The 21,434-nt window shown below is 45.0% G+C and overlaps 1 protein-coding gene across 2 annotated transcripts in view; it reads left to right on the forward strand.

Annotated features, from left to right (window-relative positions):
• Nucleotides 1-7,644: 7,644 nt before the first annotated feature.
• The window catches only part of Nav2 (neuron navigator 2), a 686,981-nt gene continuing 673,191 nt past the window's right edge, over nucleotides 7,645-21,434 (forward strand). Inside the window, exons 1-2 of one of the 2 annotated variants that reach the window (XM_074042824.1) lie at nucleotides 7,645-7,712; nucleotides 12,698-13,345. In XM_074042824.1, coding sequence (XP_073898925.1) covers nucleotides 13,271-13,345 — 75 coding nt within the window. In that variant the 5' untranslated portion in view covers nucleotides 7,645-7,712; nucleotides 12,698-13,270. Of the gene's footprint in view, nucleotides 7,713-12,335; nucleotides 12,456-12,697; nucleotides 13,346-21,434 lie in introns of those variants that run through there. The other variant, XM_074042825.1, reaches the window with a different exon arrangement.

The raw sequence follows: 21,434 nt of genomic DNA on the forward strand, positions 1-21,434 counted from the left end.
GCATACAGAAGTGCCAGCTAGTAGAGGCTAGGCAACCCAGAGCCGTCCACCCCCTGCTTCCACCCCTTGCCAGCTAACAGTAAACTCCCTCACAGTCATGTCAACTTCACACAATGCTGCATTGTCTCAACCATTCCCAGCCTGGCAACTGGGATCCTCACCTCCACACTAGCTGCTCAACCCTGGTGGTGTTGATTGAAGATGGTGAGAGAAGTGTTTGTGCAGAACCTACCAGAGGTGCGGGGAGAGGCTCAGAGCGCCACAGCCCACCAGCTTCTCTCCTCCCTGCTACCTTGTAGATGAGGACACTTATGTCCAGAGAGGAGCTGCAAGTGACTTCCACTCAGTCATCTTCAGCAAAGTTGGAGAAGGGTGACAACAAAATGGAGACTGCAGGTCACCCAAGAAGTGGGTGGGGTGATGACTTTTCTTCATATGCTAGCCTCTAACTTTACAGTTAACTAGCATTTATTTCTTTCAAGAGTGAAACCTCAGCTGCTTCCAAAAGATCCACAATTGGGATGTGATAGGATCACAGCAAATTGTTGTTTTAGAAACTGTAGAAAGAATTCATTCCTTTTTTATGTTGTCTCCCCTCCTCCCCAGGGATAGGCTCTGTCCACCTTACTCTCCAAAGCATCTCCAGGACCAGCACAGTTCCTGGGGCAAAGAGTTGGGTGAGTCAACCCTGAAACCTACTTTGAAAACTTTCTATATACCCAGATCTATGCTAAGCATTGGAAGATACAAAAAACATGAAATGGATACAGTTTATTCTCTCTTTCAGGTTTTAAGTGGGTTGTAGAAGATCTGCAGTCAACAAGGGTTGTGATCAAAACCAAGTTACTCAACCCCTCTGAGCCTGCCGAGAAGGCAGGCTCTTTCCTCCTTCAGAAAATGAGGTTAGCAGCAATAGCTAATCAGAGAGCTTTTATTAGGCTTAGATATAGTCAAGTATTTAGAGCAATGGGCATGTCTTAGAGTTGCTCAGTAAATTGAAATTCATAGTTCTATCAATACAAAATATGGTTGTCCAGAATTAAAGTAATTTTTGACATTTGAACTTTTTTGGTAGCCCTGGGCTTACCCATTAAATTCCATTTAGACAAATATATATGAAAAGCTTTCTAGCATACTAAAATCTTCCCTACTTTGTAAAACTTTTATTGAGTTCTGAGTCAGTATTCTGATGGATCCATGTAGTTTAATGAATGCATGGGATGTGTAAGATTGATTGCCCATTCTTCAAATGAGGGCCCCCTGAAAGCAGAAATCATCTTAGTTCTCTTTCCTATGGTTTGTTTTCCAATAAACCTATTAGAAACAAAACAAAAGGTCCAGGCCAGAGTAAATCAGAGCTTTTGTTTTATTCATCATAGGTTTATTGGTCTTCTTTCCTGCTGTCAAACTGTTGTCTCTTAACTTCATACAGTTGTCAGTTTGCCAACTGGTAGCAATCAGGACCTTCTACTGATTTGTTGTAGGCTTGGAAACTAAATAACCAGCCCTGTTAAAGGCATGAGTAAACCAGGAGTATGCAGGATCTGAATTAAGTTCTGAGAGGTTGCATCCTTTATGGCGAACCATTGAGTAGTCTCTTTTGACTTCTTGAGTCTCCTGAGTCTTTGTGTGTTCTCATCAGTGAGAACAGACATACATGAAAGCTCTTGGCATGTGCAGGTACTCAACAAGATGCTTCAAATCAATGATGCATAATCATGTGTACGCCATGAACTTCAAGGGTGTGTGCAAAGAGGAAGGGCAAGTGAGGGAGTACAGGACAAGCTAGTTTGGCATGCTAGAAGAGATAAATTGAGCTAAGTTTTGAAGGAAAGATGTGAGGGAGGATAAAGTTGGTATCATGTAGGGATATAGAAAAGAGAAGGGATGGGCTCTCCCTTGTCCCTGCTATTCCACAGGCTTGTTTCTCCAAGATGATGTGCATAAGGTGTTTCTAAAGGACTCACTCATCCATCCATCCAAACATCCACCCATCCACTCATCCATCCATCCATCCTTCCATCCATCATCCTTTCAAACATCCAATGAGTATTTCATGTGCTTACTTCTGTTCCAAGTGCAAAGCATAAGAAAGAAATATGTGCAATGATTCCTACATTGAAGGAGTGCTTCTTGTAACTCAAATTAAAAATAAAATAGATGTTATACAAAATTTGTTTCCTGCAACCTCTGGTCCTTTAGGAAATCTTGTTGATTATGACTCTAAAGCCTTCCTCAACTCCATCCATTTGTCTTGATCCAGACTGCAATTATCCTAGTCCAGAGGAATCTTGCCAGGACTCTACAATCACTTCTTAAAGGAAATCCCAGCTTCCATTCTTACAAATTCTCCATGAAGCAGCCACAGTGATCTGTTAAATTATATCAGGTTACTTGCCTTCCAGTAGCATGTAAAGTCTGGCTTCCTTCAGTGGATTCAAAAGCTCTACATGCTGTAGCTCCACCTGCTCCTTAAATCCATCCAGTACTGCTCTGCCCTTCCATCCTTATGCTATGATTGCACTGACCACTGTTTTGCTCCATGAGCACACCAACCAAGCATGTTGTTCTGCTATCTGCTCCAAGGCTGTTGCATTAGCAGCTGCCTCTACCCAAATGCTCTTCCCCCTGATCTTTGTTTGGATGTACCCTTCTTAACGTTCAGATCTCAGTTTAAATTTTTTGTCCCCCAAAACTCCTCCACAACTACACAGTTGAAAGTGGCATGTAGTCATTCTCTTACTCCATCCTATTTTAATCCTTTGCAGAGCTCTGATTATTCTCTCAAATTACTATCTGGGTTAAATATTTGTTTATTTGCCATCACCATCCACTGTCACCATGAGAACAGGGAGCTTCTCTACCTTGTTCACTCCTCTGTCTCAGGATATTTATTAAGTAATAAAGTTTGTTGCAGGATTGAGTGAATGAGCAATGAATGAATGAGTAGTAGGGAGATAAACATGAAGAGAGATGATTATCATATAGGAAGGTGCTGAAAAATAGATGAGAACAAAATTCTATAGGATTCCAAGGAATAGAAGAGCCAATTCTCACAAAAGTTTGAGGGAAAATTCTTAGACTTGGATCACTGAAGGTAAAAAAAAAATTCACCAGAAAGCATTTTCTACCCTTTCCTGCTTTGCTGGCCAGCTGGATGTGTCTAGTTCAGACACAGCCAAACACATGAGAGGACATTCTTGCATTTAATGTATTATGTCGCAGATGTCCAGCTCATGTAAGACAGTGTCTGAACTGAATATACTAGACCTGACTTGCTCAACACAGGCCTGAGATGGGGGACTTCTTCCTCAAGTCTTCTTGAGGTTGGATGAAAGATTTTCATTAATTTATAGAAAAACAACATGTTTTAATTACCTGAAATTCTTGACATACCCTCTTGTCATCTGTTTCTGTGGTCTGAAGAAGGGCAACATGGATACTCTGGATTTTTTTATTAGTATATGTCAATTGCACAAAGTAGTGGGTTTCACAATGACATTCCTATACATGTATTTAATATACTTTGATCATATTAATTGACTCTATTGATTTTGAAGACAAGAAAACTGAGACATAAGGATATTGGGTTTAGGAGTTAGAAGTTGACCTGAATAAGCACTTTTGCTTGCCCTGTTCTCATTGTGCTACAAATGTCTGACCTTGCCTACCTATTCAGAGATCCCTTTCCCATTTTCTACCATTGATGGACCCCTGACTTGACTCAAAGGTCAATAACCAATCAGATTCTCACATGAGAATTTGAACCAAGTTTGAGAGGCAGTCAGCCATCTGTATCAGGTGTTTGCACTGAGGGATTCTGACATAGACACTTAGACTGCAGACTGTAGCTTTTTGGAAGTGGGTAAACAGATAAGGGGACAGGAAATGGGGTATTCCCTTCCAGAAAACATGGAGGAGCCACTGCTGTCTCCAGGTTTTAAGTTCTAGTTCCCTAGAGACCTGGTTGTTCTCTGGTTTCTGTTTTTTTACATCTGTGAAATTGCAATAATTTTTCTTTGGCAGATACAGTCAGATTTGGGGTTAGGATTAAAAATGGATGATTAGATACAATTTTTAAATGTGAGCTATCCTTAATTGGGGCAAAACTGGTCTTGCATTTGGAAGTAAGTGTTAAAACTCTTATCACTGCACCTTTCACTTGGGATCACAATGTGTGTGGGTGAAAGAAAGAGAGAGAGATCAGAATCTCCATAAAATAATAGAATAGACTCTGTACTCCTGGATCCTTGGATCTTAGTGTACAAGTGGGGGTGTAACAGGTAGCATAGTACAAAAGAAAGATAATAATCTTAGAAAATTGTTCCTCAGATGCCCACCTTCAGTGGGTGAAAGGCTGTTGCATGCAGGGATGAATTGAAGCCATCTGTGAAAATAAGCCAATACGTGGCTGGGCCAGACTTGGGGAAATGCATACTAGCAACTTTCAGGGTCATGATCAGGCTGCAAATTCAGCCACCTGGTTGTTTCTGCTCTTTGGATTTGCCTGACAAATCCTTATTGGTCCAGGAAGGCACTGTTTTATTTAAGACTCTCCAGATAAACAGAACCTATAGGTTATACACATTTATAGAACTTCGTTTTCCTCCAGGACCTCAGCCTTCTCTCTCAAGACCTTTAGCTTATTGGATGAGCCCCCCTGCACACTTTATGGAGGGTAATCTTCTTTATTCAAAGTCTACTAATTTAAATGTTAACCACATCTAAACAAATACGTTCATGGTAATATCTAGACTGCTTTTTGACCCCAAACTAGCTACCATAGCTTAGCCATGTTGACACATAAAATTAACCATCATGAGGTGTTAAACTGGGTCTATTGGTTAAAGTCCTTCTTGTTAAGGCATTTTTTGTTACAAAGCATATACTCTCTCATAATTCATCTGATCATCTGAATAGCTCTATGTAGAGGAGTACTAGCCACCCCATTCTATAGACAAGGAAGTCAGGGTTCAAACAAAGGACCATACAGCCTATAAGTGGTGGAGAGGAGATGCCAGCTTGGTCTGATTCAGGTCTATGTTATTCAAACTATATTGCAAGGTGGGTGGTCTCAGAAGACCCTGGTAGAGTAGATCTCAGGTCCCTGGTGTTCTAAATAAAGACTTGAATGGGGACACACAGATTGCAAAATAGCAGTAGCAGTAAAGCTTTATTGAAAGTGAAAGCAGAAAGTAGGAAAATATACTCCCCAAGGAAAAGGGGGAGGAGCTCCAGCGAGGTCATTTAAGAGCAGCTCAAGATCACAGGTGCCTTGGTTTGGATGGGTATTTATAGCAAAAGTGGAGATTTAGGTGGTATTTAGAAGTAGCTTTTGGTGATTGGCTGATTGACTGCAAGTGTGAATTCACTCTGTTAATTCGTGAGCTGCAGTACATATTCATTCAGCTGTGCGTATGCCCCAGCTTGGGTTCAGATGAAAATGCTATTTCAAAGGGGCATTTTAGGTTATGTTTCCCTATGAGACAATCTGCGAGGAGGCCACCTGTTTCCCATGATCTACTGTAGGTACTTTCGTTGTTACTACCCTGTCTCAATATTACACTTCTTAAAACTGGGTATCTTATGTCACTCTCTACCATTTCCTTTACTGGTCTTCCTCTTTGTATGAACTCAGAGATACTTCAGGAATTGTGTTTTTAAAGAGGACATGGTTTTCATTTTCCCAGTCTCAATGGGTCTTAACCCATTTTCTGTTGCTGTAACTGAATACCCATAAAGTGGGTAATTTATAAGGAACAAAGGTGTTTATCAGTTCACAATTCTAGAGGCTGGGATGTCCAATGGTGAGGAGCTGCATCTGATGAGGGTCAACTTTCTAGTGTGGACTCTGTGTAAAGTCTCAAGGTGTACTAGGGTATCACATGGCAAGAGAGGTGCGCTCCTTGAGATTGAGACAACCCATTAGTCTATTAGTCTGTTAATCCATGAATAGATAATCCATTCATGAGGATAGAATCCTCATGACTTAATCACCTCTTGAAGGTCCCTATGATACCACCTCTTAATACTTTAAAATGGGTATTAAATTTTAACATGAGTTTTGGTGGGGACATTCAGACAATGGCACAGCCCCTCTGGGGCAGGACCCAGAAGTGTGGATGTGCTGGAGTGAGCATGAGCTCCCACCCCAGCTGCAATTCCATCCCCACATCCTCTTCTGTACCCATATCCTTGCAACTGAACCCTCTATTCTCAGTGAGAAAAAACTCCAGTTCCCTTCCTGCCACAGTCTCAGGGAGTGGTGGTTGGAGCTGGCAGAGATCCAGCTGGGGGCTGTCCGATCCTATCAATCCCTTGCAGTCTGATGGCAGACACCATTCACCCTCCTTTCTGAGCCTCAGTCTCCTTTATTTCCCAATCAGGGGCTCAACAACAGGGTTACTCTTCTGTTTTGGTGTGGTTCCTGAGCTGAGTCCACAGTACCCTGAGATGCTGGGTTCACATAGTCCTCACAGGGTGGTGTAATGGGAAGACCTGCCTGTGATTGTGGACAGTCTCTGCAGCCTGGTGGCATCTGTTGGAAACCCCAGGTCATGCTCCTGCCAGGGCCAACTGGATTCCTTGCCCTCTCATCCTGGGCACCCAATGTGATGAAGCAAGTTTGAGCTGGATGATGAAATAGGAGAAAGGAAAGAAGAGCGGGAGAGGAGAAGAAGGGGAAAGAATAGGAGAGGGGGTGAAGGGGGGAGGGGAGAGAGAGAGAGAATGTGCACTTTACCACCTATTCACACAGATCTGGTCTTCCCTTTTACTCCATGTCCTGGGAACTGATCTCAGTTTAGGAGATGAGAGAATTTTTGTTCTTACCGGTTCAAGTCTTATTTGCAGTTAGTACTGGATTCCTGAGATCCTCGGACCTGGGCACTTAAATACCACCCCACATCATGGAAGGGAGATGGAGAGACACAGCTGAGCACAAGTCTCTCTGGTTTCAAAATGATCCTGGGGGAAGACAAAACAAATGAACTGTCTGGAGATGGGTCACCTGGGGGGACTGGTTATGTTGACCTCCAGCTTCCCAAAGGCTTGGCTGTTAAGTGGTCCAAGGACCACTTTTTTCTGCGTGTCCGAGAGAGCAGACACGGGTCTTGGCATGGAGGCATGTTTGAGCTAAGCTTGGGAATTACTTGGTCGCGATCAGAGCTGTACAGCAGCAGAGGCACTGAGCACTGTCTGGGGAGATTGCAGGCGTTCCGTTGAGAGCTGCATTTTAACCTAGGCTGGACAGCTCCCTGGTGGGAACCTGTCTCCAGGATTTCTGGATTTGGTGTGGGGGAGGGGGAGCTGAACCAGGTGTCCTGAGGCGTCTTTCTACTCAAGTTCTCCAGCTGGGTCCTCCTTAAAATGTCAAATGCGTCTGTTCCACTTAGAAGAGAGCTAATAGAAGACCCTCACCTTCCAAGGGCCCTCAATCCGGTAGCAGCAGCTCGGAAGAGACCCCCTGCCACTCTCCAGCCTGGGAAAGACTTCGGACCCTGAAAGGGGACCGAGATGGTGAGGCTGCCCATTGGCTGCGAGGCGCCATGTGAACCGCACTGGTTGGCTGGCGGGAGGGAGGAGGAGGCGGTTTCCCGGGTAACGGGAGGGCAAGGAGCGGCTGCTGCTGCAGCCGCCCGGAGGAGCGCGGGCCGGAGTACGGTGCAAGACCCGCTGGAGGTGGCTGCTCAGTAGAGCCAGAGGGGCCGCAGGTAGGAGCCCCAGGCGCTGTCTTCCTGGAGTCGGGGGTGGGCCGGACTGCCCTGCGCCAGCACTGACCTGGGGAAAGTTTGCCGCCCTAACTGAATGGGCAAGGAGAAGAGGACTTGGGGATGCTCTGGGCTGGGCTTTTGGGTTCAGAGCAGGGCAGGGGCTGTAGTGGGTAGACAGCCGGGGCAGCAGTGGCCCGGGGGCCACACCTCTGCTCCGGGATCCCGGGAGAAGGACGAAGAGCTTTCAAACCACCCGGCTGCATTACAGAGACCTGGCGAGTGTACTCACAGCGACCAGCGCACGCCGACGACCAGCCCGCCGGCCCTTGTTCAGAGATGCGCTGGGAAACTCTTCCCCAGCAGATGCGGGGCTGGGGGCGCTGCGCTGTGCTGCGAGAAGGCTCTGCGAGCTCCAGGGCGCACTTTCTCAGGCCTCCAGCGATGCTGCACACGCCCCCTTCCGGAGTGGTTGTCTGTCCCTTCGGGTGTACGCGCCTGAAGCTGGACGATCGCCTTGTGTGTGTCCCTGTGTTTCCGAGTGCGATCTGTTTGCGAGTCTCTGTGCGTCCCCCTCTGAGCGATTGTGTCTCAGGGTGTATCCCCGCGTCTGGGTCCCTCTGTGTTAGCTGTCGGCGTGGGTGTCTGTGAACGCCTTCTCCCGGTGCTTGTGTCTGAGTATCACTGTTTGTGGATCCTTCTGTCTGTTCTCTCTCTCTCTCTCTCTCTCTCTCTCTCTCTCTCTCTCTCTCTCTCTCTCTCTCTGTGTGTGTGTGTGTGTGTGTGTGTGTGTGTCTTCCGCTATACGTGCTGTTCCTCCGTGTATTTATGAGCGTGTTTTCTGCCGGTGCCTGTTTTCTAGCCACGTCTGTCTCTGAATGTAGGCATGTTACCTATCTGCTGGTGTCTCGTGTCTCTCTCTGGGTGAGTGTGCTTCCCCATATGGGATCTGAGCTTCTACGGGTATCTGGGTGTGTGTATGTGTCTCTAAGTCTTTCTGTGTGTCTGTCTGGATGTCTGCGAGTGTCTGCTATGCCTGTGTCAGTCTGTGTCTGTTTTTTCACTGTGTCTGTCCATGTCAGTGGGTGGGTAGGTGTAGGTGGATTCCAGCTCAGAGCACTAGGCCTGGCCTTGCAACCTCCGGCTCTCTCCCACGCTCCTGGTAGCCTCAGGCTGCGGGGCGAGGGTGGTGGGCTGGGAGGGGGCGCCCGAGTGCCAGGAGCCCAGTGCCTCCCGGGTGTGCGCTTGGCTGAGCAGACTCCTTTCTTGCCTGCAAGAGACTCTGGCGACAGCAGCAGTAGCAGCAGTAGCAGCAGCCCGCGCCGCCCAGCTGGGGCCTAGTGACTTATTTTGTGTGTGTGATCCTTTCTTTTCTTCAGGGAAGAGGCGGGAGCACGCTCTGCTCGCTAGCGTGGGCAGATAAAGGCGCTGGGGATGGTGGCTGGGTCAGCCCTCCTGGCGACAGAGCAGAAGTGGCTGGCTGGAGGACTACCTTTGGGACTCCCCCCCAGTACACACACACACACACACACACACACACAAACCAGCTCCCACCACGTCTCTTTGGCTGTCTTGTACATCTTATGCAACTTATTTATTGATTGATTAATGAAAGGTTAGGTTTCCAAGAGGCTCCTCCGCTTCCCCTATTGGCACAGAAGACTAATTAAAAATGCTGTGTTGGTGATGAGTGTTAATTAGCCCATTGGAAAGGAGATGCCCCCTTGTTTCAGAAGCTTAACTCCACTTATAAGATGAAACAGGTCAGGCTTCCCTCCCTCCCTTCCACATTTAATCCAGGTTTAAAACCAGTTTCCCAGTCCTGGCAGCCACCAGAGAAGGGAGGTTGGGTGGGAGCAGGAGCTGCTGCAGAGAGGAAGAGGAGTAAGGAGAGGACCAAAGGGTCTTTGCCCCATTTTTGACAACTTTGGAGAATTTAAGACTATTTTGACAACATGTAGAGTGGACTTACACAGGGCAGAAGGACTATCTCATCTGGGAAGTCTTAGCCTATGACTCTTCTGGTCCCTGGAAATTGAAATTGACATTTATCAAGGAATGGGGGTTTTGTTTTTAGGAAGGAACCTGAGGCAGGCATCTCTAAGGAATGCCTCTACCTCTAAGACTAGACCCTCCCCCCCATCTGAAATTTTAACCCCCACCCCCACTTTGGGATAGACTAAAAGGAGGGAGGATTGGGGCAGATATGGAATGAGACTGGGTTTGGATCAGGCAGTGTGTCCAGGATGTTTTCAGGATGGCTGGGCTTGTCCTCTGAACTTCCAGAAGATGGGGCTTACCCACAGTGCTCCCCCACCCATCTCTTTTCTTCCTCTGTCTTGTGGCTGCTGACTTGCAGCAGAGTGAAGCTTCATTGGTGGGTCAATTAGTCCAGTAAGCATGCTCATTTCTCAAGAATTCAGTTAAATGTTCTTTTAGATCTGGCTTGTGCCTCCTTTTTTTTCCTCTTCCCAAGTGTATATAAACTTCCTGAGACTTCTCTGGCTGTAAGAAAACAGAGCTTACAATTAGGAAGCTCCCTCCTCACCAATCAGGAAACAGATTGGATGTGGCAGGTAGCTGACAACAGCAATTTTGCTTCTTTTTCTTCTGTGACTCCTCTGCACCCTGGTACAAGGACACAAAGGACAGCAATGCCCCCTGAACTGGTAGTCATTGACTCCAAGGGGGAAAAAAAAAAGGTTCACAGCAAATGTTGAGTATCTTCCCACTCCCCGCTGGCGGAGAGAGATTTCTGTGGTGAAGACGTCTGTCCCCATGTGCTCCTGGGGCATGTGCACTGGCTGGAGTGATGGGATGTGACAGGGTTTCACCTGGGAGAGAGCTGTAGCACAGGGGCCTGGTGCAGAGAGCAGCGTGGTTCTCAGACACAGACAGAGCCCAGATCTGCAATAGAGCAGCCCCCTAAAGAAGGCCTTCCCAGAAGGAGACCCTCCTGGGTGTTTGTCTTTTTTTTCTTTTATTATTATTCATGAGGACAGCCAGGAGCTATAAAAATCGTGGACTCTGAACTCAGGCTACTTAGGAAAAGTCCAATAACACTAATCTTTCCAGAGTGGCATGCATATGGGTAAGAACTTTGAAGTCAGACCTGAGCAAATTCCAGACCCATAACCTTCTAGCTGTGTGAATTTAGGCAAGTTACTTGACCTCTCTTGTCTCATCTTTAACACAGAACTTTAAAAAATGTCCTTATTCAAAGCAAAATAACTGGTACATAGCAAAAGGCTTAACAGAGATTTATTGGATGAATGGATATTTAAAGCAGTAGATAGTGCCTGGGACACAGCAAGCATTCAATACATATGAGCGGTTCATGTATTCAATGCATGTTATCCTTTGGCCCTACTCTGTATCAAATCTTAATACAGATCTTGATCTTTCCAAAGTTATGTGGCATCATTATCTGCACTTAATAAATGAGAAAGCTGAGGTTCAGAGAGATTAAGGTACTTGTTCAAGGTCACATAGTGAGAGTGAGGAAGAAGGCAGAGTTGAGCCTTGAACCTAGCTAGATCTGTCTGCAACTTCTAGTTTTAGGTGTCAGTTGGGATTCAAGAACGGGCACTACTAAGAGCCAGTTTGCCAGTTAACTTGCATTGAGGTCTGGAACTACAAAGAATGGATCTGAGGATTGCCTTTGCTAAGGATCCCTTGAATGGGCTGTGGCCATATGTCTTGACCATGTGCTGGTGAGCAACCAGAGGATGCTCAGATAATTCCTGATCCCACAGAGGGATTTATCAAACTGCTTCTAATGTCAGCCATCCATGGGTGCCCCTCTTGTGGACATTGGGCTCCTTGTTGATTTTTAATGCAAACAGAACGTTGTGACTTAGTGATTCACTTGCAGAAATCTGTTGTGGCCATGGTATAATACTAGCTTTCAAGTTTAGAGTTGTACCATGAAGTCATAGCCCTTCAGTAGCTTCTCTTCCAAGCAGCCCCCCTCCCCACACACATCCCCCTTTCTCCTCACAAGCTGAGTCTCTCATCTGCCTTTCAACCTGCTTTGCCATTGAGCTGTGCGGAAGCCTTTTGTGATAGGGGATGACTTCGGCCTCATTCCAAAGTAGCCGCTGGTCAGGACAGCTGCAAGGGAAGATCTGGGGGCTTCTGTCTAGCGCCCGTTGTAGCCGGATCTGGCCACAGCTCTCCCGGAGGCTGGCGCATCCTGAATTGTAGAATGACTAGTGTTTGGTTAAAAATGCTGGCAAGTCTACTGCCTTTTTTTCCTCTTTCCTGGTGGTGCTGGTGTTGTGGAAAAGGCATTCATAATTATTTATTGAAGCCTCTTCGTGAGTATTCTTAGACATAGCTGCCTTGACCCAAACCCCCACTCCAATGTTTCCTGGAAGGACCCACCCAGTGTGAATGTTTTCTTTGGTGCACAGGTCCCCTCCTCTCCCCTCCTTCCTGGTCCCTCCGAGCTTCTGTGACGTCAGCCAGGTGGTGATCAGTGTCTGCTCTGCCTTCAGGTTCTTAGGCAGGGAATGAGGCTGTAGCTCAGTAGCTCAGTTGCTTTGCAGTCCTCAGACAATCTAAGCTGCTGTCTTTCTCTTCCTCTGTGGACCCTGAAGTCTTGCCTGCCATACGCTGTCTCCAGCAGCTGTAATTGGGGGGGAAATGTTGATGCTTTGGGCTTTACACACCACTGCTTCCCTGTCTCATCAAACCTTGGTGCCAGTTATGATGATGGTGATGAACCCCACGTAGGTTTGAAAGGTAACCCATTTCCATCTCCACTGTGCTATTTCAAGAACAGGAGAAGTGGCCAGCCCAGGAGGACCCCCCACCCTGAGGTTGCTGGTCCATGGATGCGATCTCTATATTGTGGGGCTCAGAGGAAGATTGCTGTCTGCTGCTCGGTTTAGGCTTCTCTATATGGCTCCAGATGGTGGACATAACAGCTCAAAGCTGTGCTTCTCCACCAAAGGCAAATCTGACTGTTGAATATTTTTCCTCAGGTATGGGTCTCACTCCATGAAGGAAGATGACAGCCAGGAGGGGAACCACCACCGTGATGAAAGCTCACAGGAACCGTGAGGGGCAGCTTGCTGCACAGTCTTTGTGGTGATTTATGGGAGTCAGGGACTTCTGGAGAGGGATGTGGATGGTATCAGCTCTGTGGATTAAATGCCCATTTACATCATTATTGACATAAATTATCTGTGCCAAGGAGACAGTGAGCAAACAGATTTCTGGAGCTATAATGTGGCATGTGCCCCAGGATATGGAACCTTTGCCCAAATCTGCCCTTTGGGCTCTCACGAAGTGAATTTGAGACCTGTAGTAAAACCCAGGTCCTGGTTCTCACAATGTCAGCGGCAGTCACCCCCATTGCTAAGAAAGCAGTGGTGAACGAGGTTCCCAAGTGGCTTCTAAGAAGACAGCAAGACCTTTGAAGAGGTGGCACTGATTTCCTTGGCTGGCAGGAGTGTGGTTTCTAGTGTGCGTGCATCACTTTGGCTTGGGTGACTTTGTTTTCCTGTGGATTCGGAAGCATCGCTGAAGAAGGAAGGGAATTTTATGCCTGGGAAATGGAATCAATTACTGAGTCCAGCCAACAGCAAAAGAGGAAGCCGGTCACTCATGGACTGGAAGATCAGAAAAGAGTAAGTGGCAAAACTTTGTTGCTCGGCTCCTGGTACTGGGATGGCTAAGCATGATTTTGAGAGTTTCAGGTGGTCCTTGGAGTTTTGTTGTTCATTGATTATTTCTTTTTGTCTTTCTCTGGTTAAAAAGGCCATGTGGTGGCTTATCACTTGCTATATCCTGTTACTTAGGCTTTCTGCTTTGACTTGTTGGTGGTTAAGGAAACATATACTGAAAAGGCAAAAAAAAAAAAATTTAATCCCAGGAGCCAGAAAGGCATAGATTTACAAGGGAGTTAACAAAAAAGTATTGATGTTCTCAAAGTCAAATATGAGCTTGTTTGTACTGAAGCCCCTTTGGGTTTCACGCACACACTTAACACCTTTTGGAAATGTTGCTCCTGACAGTAGAGGTTTTGTTTGAGTTATTCTCTGTGTGGTCTGCTGACTCTTGTGTTTATGGATCAAAACAGATCTTACTGCGCTCTTTGGCCCCATCTGTAAGAATGTCACAGCCATTTAAAATGGCTGGTTGAGTGTAGGTCACTTGCTGTCATCAGTCTGAAAGCCACACTTGCCTAGGACTTGCGTCTACCAGTTAAAGTTCAACGCATCTTTAAAAGCCAGACACACTAGGGAGTAGCATTGAGTAGCTGGCTGTCTAAGAGGGAAGCTGAAGCTGGGTCTCTTCATTCCCTGGCATAGTCAGGATCCAGGGTGAGCAGGGGTTAAATGTGCTCAAGCAGAGCCAGAGTCTGTGTTAATCTGAAAATAATTTCTGAGATTTCTTTTGAAATGTTGTGCATGCTGGAAAAAATTTCTGCTGTTCCCCCAGTGTGGTATGGCTGTCCCCTCTCCTCGCGAGCCTCAAAGATCCACTCTTCCTGGTGTGAAGCACACACAGAGGTAAAAAAAGAGTTTTTCAACGTCTCTGGTTATATTTCAGCTAGGTCTCTCTGTCTCTGTCTCTGCTTTTCTGTGTGTGTGTATGCTGTGTGTTTATGTGTGTAAAGGTTTCTGCACTGTGTTTTGCTCTTTCACAGGATAAAACTAAATCAAAATACATTTCAAAAACATAGATACTGACTCCATTCCTTAAAAAAAAAGTCTATTCCTGAGACAGTACTCCCTCTATTTCAGGAACAGCACCCACTATCTCACTTAAGTGGAATTTGTTTTGTGGTGTTTGATTTATTAAGTGTATAGACTGCTAGACCTTCTGCTCCTATTTCTCCAGGAGCTTTCTGAGAGATAGGAGGAAAATCAATCATTGTGAGCAGAACCTAGGATTGACTGTATTTGATTGAGTATTAGCCAAGTTTGGTATCCAGACACTTAGTGGAGGAACATTTGGGACCTCTGACATTGTAGAAAATTTTAATTGGGCTGGTACACTGAGATAATATGCAATTATGATGGCTTCTTCTTGGCTAGGTGTAGCTGTCTGCATTTCCCATCTGTTCTTGGCTCTTGCTGTGTTGGGTCCACATGTACTATGGAGCCTCTGGAAGGAGAATATAACCCCAAGTGAGGATCGGTGGCAGCTGGGGTAACATCAATTGGTCATGCTCAGCTGACATTCATTTTAACTTGAACTCTAGCCGTCATGGTGATTATTAAATTTATAATGATATATGTAAGATCCATTTTAATGACTCTCCATGCTTGTGTGAGCTCTCACTTGTGCTGGCAAAAATAAAGCTTAAGAGAGCATTACATTTCATTTTCTACTGAATTTTCTGGGCAGGGGTTGAAACTTTGCTTAGAAGGAATTAGATTGTTTTGCCTGATAGGCTTTGTGATGGGGTTCTGCTTTGCCCAAGCACAATTCTGAGTGTCTAGAAACACCACCACTGCAGTGGCTTCTGTTGGTGTGTGTCTGTGTGTGTTTGTGGGTAAACACACCCCCTATTTGCGTCAAGTGTGAAGCTAAACAAACCTCCCAGCGTGCAGCCTGGACTGTCTTGTCCAGGAGCTGAAAGGCAACTCTACAGTGTTTTGGCACAAATACCTCGGGGGAGCTGAAAACTCTTCAGGGGAGATTGGCTGAAAATTCAACAAAGGCACCATCTAGGCAGCTGGAAGTTTACACCAGCCTGCTTATGTTACCAAGCGTTCACTGGCATCAGTTCCTTGTGACATTGCTGTGTGTGTGTGTGTGTGTGTGTGTGTGTGTGTGTGTGTGTGTGTAATATTCAGGAAGGACAATTGTGGGATAAACAGAGAGACAAGGCAGAAGAATAGCGAGGTTCAATTCTACTATTTTTCCCACTGTCCTGAGATTCTTGTGCACCTGGTTGTAGCTTGTCCCTGTGTGAGGTTTCATATGAATTGAGCAACTAGTTAAGGGCTTGTCTGGGATCTGTCTCTTTGGAGACATTTTTGTGTGCTTTCTGCAGTGAAGAGTGCAATAAGCTATAGAATGAGAAAGCTGGGTTGACATGCCAGTGGTACTGTAGCTGCGTGACCCTGGCAAAGATACTTAACCTTTCTGATCTTCAGAGTCTACATTTTCAACAAAGGACAATAACATTTAATTACAGGGATATTGTTAAGATGAAAAGGTATAAACTGACAAGGAGCTTGATACTGGGTAAAACATTTAAGGAATGCCCCATGTTCCATATATCCTTGGGGCAGCTGGCAAAGTCAGATTACTTTTTTCCTTAAAGGGCTGCATGCAATTCTGTTTTCAAATATTGAATATTTACACATTATGAATTCAAACATTACAGAAGAACACAGAATGTAAATTTCTCTTTTCCCTAATTCTATCCAGCAAAAACTACCATTAATAATTTAGTCTATATCATTCTCAAGATTTTTTGGTTTTGGGGTTTCTGGTTGGTGTTTCTTAATAAAATGGAATCACACTGTGCATACTTTTAGTAAACTTTTTTTTCTACTTAATACAGTCTAGATATCTGTTTGAATCATTATACACACCTATGTCACGCTTTATAATGAATGAGTAGAGTTCCACTATAAGCATACCAAAATTTATGTAACTAATCTCATATAGATGTACATTTATGATGTTTCAAGGTGTTTCTGGATATGATTTTTGGTATTACAAAGTTTATAAATGATATTTGTGAAGCGTTGCCATGTGCCAGGCACTGGTCTAGGAGCTCAGTATAAACTAGACAGCCAAGATCTCCTCTTCCCCCAAGCTTACACTGGGGCATCTCAGTGCATCTCTCTGCAATGGTGGGGATGTCCTGTTTGTGCACCACACATATCAGTAGCCACCAGTTATACCTGGCCACACAGCACATCATCATCTTAATCAATAAGCTTGGCATGGTGGTGTACTTTTGTGATCCCAGCTATGTGGGGGGCTTAGATAGAGGGATGGCAGTCCAGGCCAGACTGGAAAAAAGTGTGAGAGCCTATTAAAAAAATAACTAAAGCAAAAAGGGCTGGGGACTTGGCTCAACAGCACTAGAAATGTGGCTCGTGTGGCTGGGTTTTCAGTCTTATTTGGTTCTAATTAATTTAAACTTCCATAGCCATACAAGGTTAGCAGCTGCCATGTTGGACAGTGTCTTTCTGAACAGTAAACGAGAAGCAAATAGCTACTTCATTTATTCATAGACACTGACCCATGCTGTAAAGAAAGTAAGTGGGGCAAAGTACTTATGGTGTGAGGGGAAGAACAAGTTCCATTTTAATAATATTTTTAATTTTCTTTTTACTGGAGATGTAACTTAGATCCAGTAAAGTATGTGCTTCTAAAGTTTATAGATTAATAGATTTTTATATGTCATATACAGCTGTGCAGCCAGCACACAAATCAAGATATGGAACATCTCAGCTAAGTACAGTACAGTTGGCTCATGCCTGTAATCTCAGCTACTCAGAAAGCAGAGATTGGGAGTACAGTAGTTCCAAACCAGCCTGGGGGAAAAGTTGGCAAGACTTCATCATCTCAACCAGTAAACTTGGCATGGTGGAGCACACCTGTGATTCTTGCTATGTGGTGGGGCTAGGAGGATAGCAGTCCAGGTCCAGGCCAGCCTGGGGGGAAAATGCAAGATCCTATTTAAAAAAAAAACAAAAGCAAAAAGGCAGGGAGACTTGGCTCAAGTAGTAGAGCTCCTAAGCCACAGTAGGTCATGAGATGATCAGCAAGTGGACCCAGAAGAGAAGGTGCCCACTGACACCCCACACAAGGGAGTGTATGCCATTCAGAGCTCTGGAAGCTCATCCCTCCTCCTTCGGTGACTTATCTTGGTGTCACCTGTGGACAGCAGCTTCCTTGGCTTCCCTGTCAAATTCAAGTTCTGTGCTAAAGTCAGGAAAAAGCTAAGGAGGCCGGGGCCTGCAATTTTCCATGAACAGAAATTCAGCCAGGTAAGTATTGTTCTGTGAGAAGTAAAATTTCCCTGACAGACACCTATTGATCAGTCAAGGGAATGACTTTTTGATTGATTTTGCTCTACTCCTCCTCAGAAGTTTGTCTTTCACAGGCAGAGCTTCCCACAGACGATGAGCACTGGAAAATAAGAATTGTTTGGGGTGTGTTAGAGATGCTTGATGACTGAGTGCTGACAAAAATGGTTTCATGTAAACATTCTCCTGGCTGTCAGCATCTCAGTATGAAATCTTCCTGGAGCCAGTTTTAAAAAATGATTTTGGAGAGGATAAAATCAGGTTTCATGTAATTAAAATTTGCTGGGTTTGGCTCAACTGCCAAGTCCTGTCCTTCCACGGGGCATAGATGGTCATATTTGCCGTAGCGCCCTCTCTAATTTCTTTTTGTGATCACATTGCCAACCTCCCTGTCACCTGGGGCTATGGCTCTGAGTCATTTGACCATCTCTGTCACCTCCCAAGTCCACTAAGTTTTCACCAGTCATTAGCCATATTTGTTCCTCAGTCACAGTATACCTGGCATCTGTCTTGTCTCTCTCCTCTCACTCCTACCACCCTACTTTCTAGTCCGGAAATTCTTGTCTGGGTGTGGCATAGCCTCCTGGGTGGCTCTCTTGTTTTCACTTCTCCTTCCATTTCATTGATTTCTCCTTCCGGGCCAAATGACTTATCCAGAGTCTAGCTATTATCATCCTACTCAGCAATTTCTCACTGTATTTCAAAAGAAGCCATGTTCTCTAGTTTTTGGCACTTTACACTGTGTTCAGTTTCTAGGGTATAATGGGTAAAAGCCGAAATCTCACTATAACCTCAGCTTCAGAACTGGCAATGTTCTGTGACCTCTCTGAGCTGCTTTCCCAGTGGCAATTATATATAGTTTATACTCTGTGTCTGACAAAGAGTAAATATTCAATATGTGAGGACAGAAGTGACCACTATGTCCTCCCATTTTCTCTGACCCAACTCTTGTCTCTTTGCTAAACTCTTATTACTGAACAGGCCTCATATTTCCCTACACACACACACACACACACACACACACACACACACACACACACACACTTCTGAGTCTTTGCTTATATGTCATGTTCCTCTGGAGGGTCCATACTCCCAGCTACCCCGTCCTTCCATGATGAATGAATCACCCTCATGTTGCCCAGGCTTAAAAGCAGACTGGGAAGCAGCTCACTGCATTCTCTTTGTGTCCTGAATGTTTTTACACATATCACCTCTCTGAATCAGATTGTTGGCTCCTTGAGGAAGGAACCAGGTCCTATCCATCTCTTCATCCCCTGGCACACAGTGGGTGTCCAATAATATTCACTGAATGAATGCATGGTATGTGTGGTTTGAGATTCCTCTTTCTTTTTGATGGTGAAGGCAAATCTGATCCTCTTGGATTTAAGATATTGTCTACTCATGGGCAGAGGAGGGAGAAATAAGACTGAAGCAGACATTTAGAAGTGCTCTGCAGGGACTGAAACATTTGATTAAGGAAGAATAGACTTGGTACAGTGAATGGAATGAGAAGTGTACTGAAATAATGATTTGAAAGAAGAAGCAAGAGGACTTAAATTAGTGATGGCCTACCTGATGAAGAAGAAGTTTGGCTACATCTGGCCTACCTCAGATGTAGCCCAACATCTGATATATTACATCAGTTGCTGGAGGGCACTGGCAGCTCTCCATATGGAGTGACTTGAAGCAATGACTCGTTTTGACTGGTCACTTGTTTTGCACCAGTATTACCTGGGTATTGTTATTCCTTTAGACACAGAATGAAAACAAGACACACAAATGTTTCAGAGTAATCTTCTCAAGCACAGATGGCTAGATTTAGTGAGCTTTTCAGAAAATCTTTAAAAATTAGATCAATAGTCTAAAAATAAGGAAAGTAACTAATAATGTATTAAGCACCTGCTATGTGTCAGAGAGGTACCAAGTGTTTCTCTTACTTTATCTCATTTAGATTTTCCCCAGACCCTTCAAGTAGGTTTTGTCAACTCATTTTATAGATGCAAAACTGTGACTAAGAGGTAATCATCTTCAAGTTTCCACAATTTATATTGTGTGCCAGACTCCAGGAACTCCCTGTAATTTCATGTCTCCATTAGGTTTATATGTCTAAGCTTTTGCTTTTTAAAAAGATCTTTTCCAACGTCTTTGCAGTTGGACATGGGAGTGTATACACAGGAACACATGCAGACACATATGCATGCATACTCTGTAGTGGGATTGGCCTGCCTGACACCTTACAGATGTCTGTTCATGTAGGAGTTATGTTCATATCATTGTGCAAAATGGAGCCTCATGCTAACAGTCCCCCCAAGGTGAGTCACAGGCTGGTGGCAAGACTGAGCTGCTTTAGAGGAATATTCCTCTGCCCTTGTGATCTGAGCTCTGAGGTGCTGATGATGTGGCTGGGGTCTGGACAGATAGATGCTCACCTGTCAGGTGAGGATGAGGCTTTAGCTCAGTCATTAGCTATTTCCAGATGAGCTGAGACACTGGCTCCTTCACCCAGCCGCAGTGCTTCCACTGGCCCGTGAAACTGGGAAAGCAGCAGTTAAGAGTTTGATCTGCCTCCGAAAGGTCCTGACCTGACTAACCTGCTTGTCTTGCTGGCATGAATGGAGGGGGTGTTAACCAAGCACTCAAGAATAGACACTGAGGACCTATCATGGCACATTTCACATGTCAAGGTAGAAGGGTGGAAAGAGAGACTGTAGCCAGATGCAATTCAATCGGGGAGCTCTGAGACCTTACTCAGGGGCAGAGCAGGGGAAGAGGATGAAACATACAAAGCAAAGACCATGCAAGGATTTAAGGAGAAAGCTGTTGTCTATATGTCAAGAAGAGAGGCCCCAGGATATACCCAAAAGACTGTTACTCCAGAGGCACCTGCACATCCATGTTTATTGCGGCACTATTCACAATAGCCAAGTTATGGAAACAGCCAAGATGCCCCAGCACTGACGAATGGATTAAGAAAATGTGGTATCTATACACAATGGAATTTTATGCAGCCATGAAGAAGAACGAAATGTTATCATTCGCTGGTAAATGGATGGAATTGGAGAACATCATTCTGAGTGAGGTTAGCCTGGCCCAAAAGACCAAAAATCGTATGTTCTCCCTCATATGTGGACATTAGATCAAGGGCAAACACAACAAGGGGATTAGACTATGAGCACATGATAAAAGCGAGAGCACACAAGGGAGGGGTGAGGATAGGTAAGACACCTAAAAAACTAGCTAGCATTTGTTGCCCTTAATGCAGAGAAACTAAAGCAGATACCTTAAAGCAACTGAGGCCAATAGGAAAAGGGGACCAGGAACTAGAGAAAAGGTTAGATAAAAAAGAATTAACCTAGAAGGTAACAGCCACGCACAGGAAATCAATGTGAGTCAATGCCCTGTATAGCTATCCTTATCTCAACCAGCAAAACCCCTTGTTCCTTCCTATTATTGCTTATACTCTCTCTACAACAAAATTAGAGATAAGGGCAAAATAGTTTCTGCTGGGTATTGAGGGGGGGGAGCGGGAGGGGGTGGAGTGGGTGGTAAGGGAGGGGGTGGGGGCAGGGGGGAGAAATGAACCAAGCCTTGTATGCACATATGAATAAAAAAAAAAAAATAAGCCAGACACAAAAAAAAAAAAAGAAGAGAGGCCCCAGGAAAATATAACCTCCCTGACACCTTCACCTTGGACTTCCAGCCTCTGGATCTGTGA

This window comes from Castor canadensis, chromosome 1 (genome assembly GCF_047511655.1).
Source record: "Castor canadensis chromosome 1, mCasCan1.hap1v2, whole genome shotgun sequence".
NCBI classification, from domain to species: domain Eukaryota; kingdom Metazoa; phylum Chordata; class Mammalia; order Rodentia; family Castoridae; genus Castor; species Castor canadensis.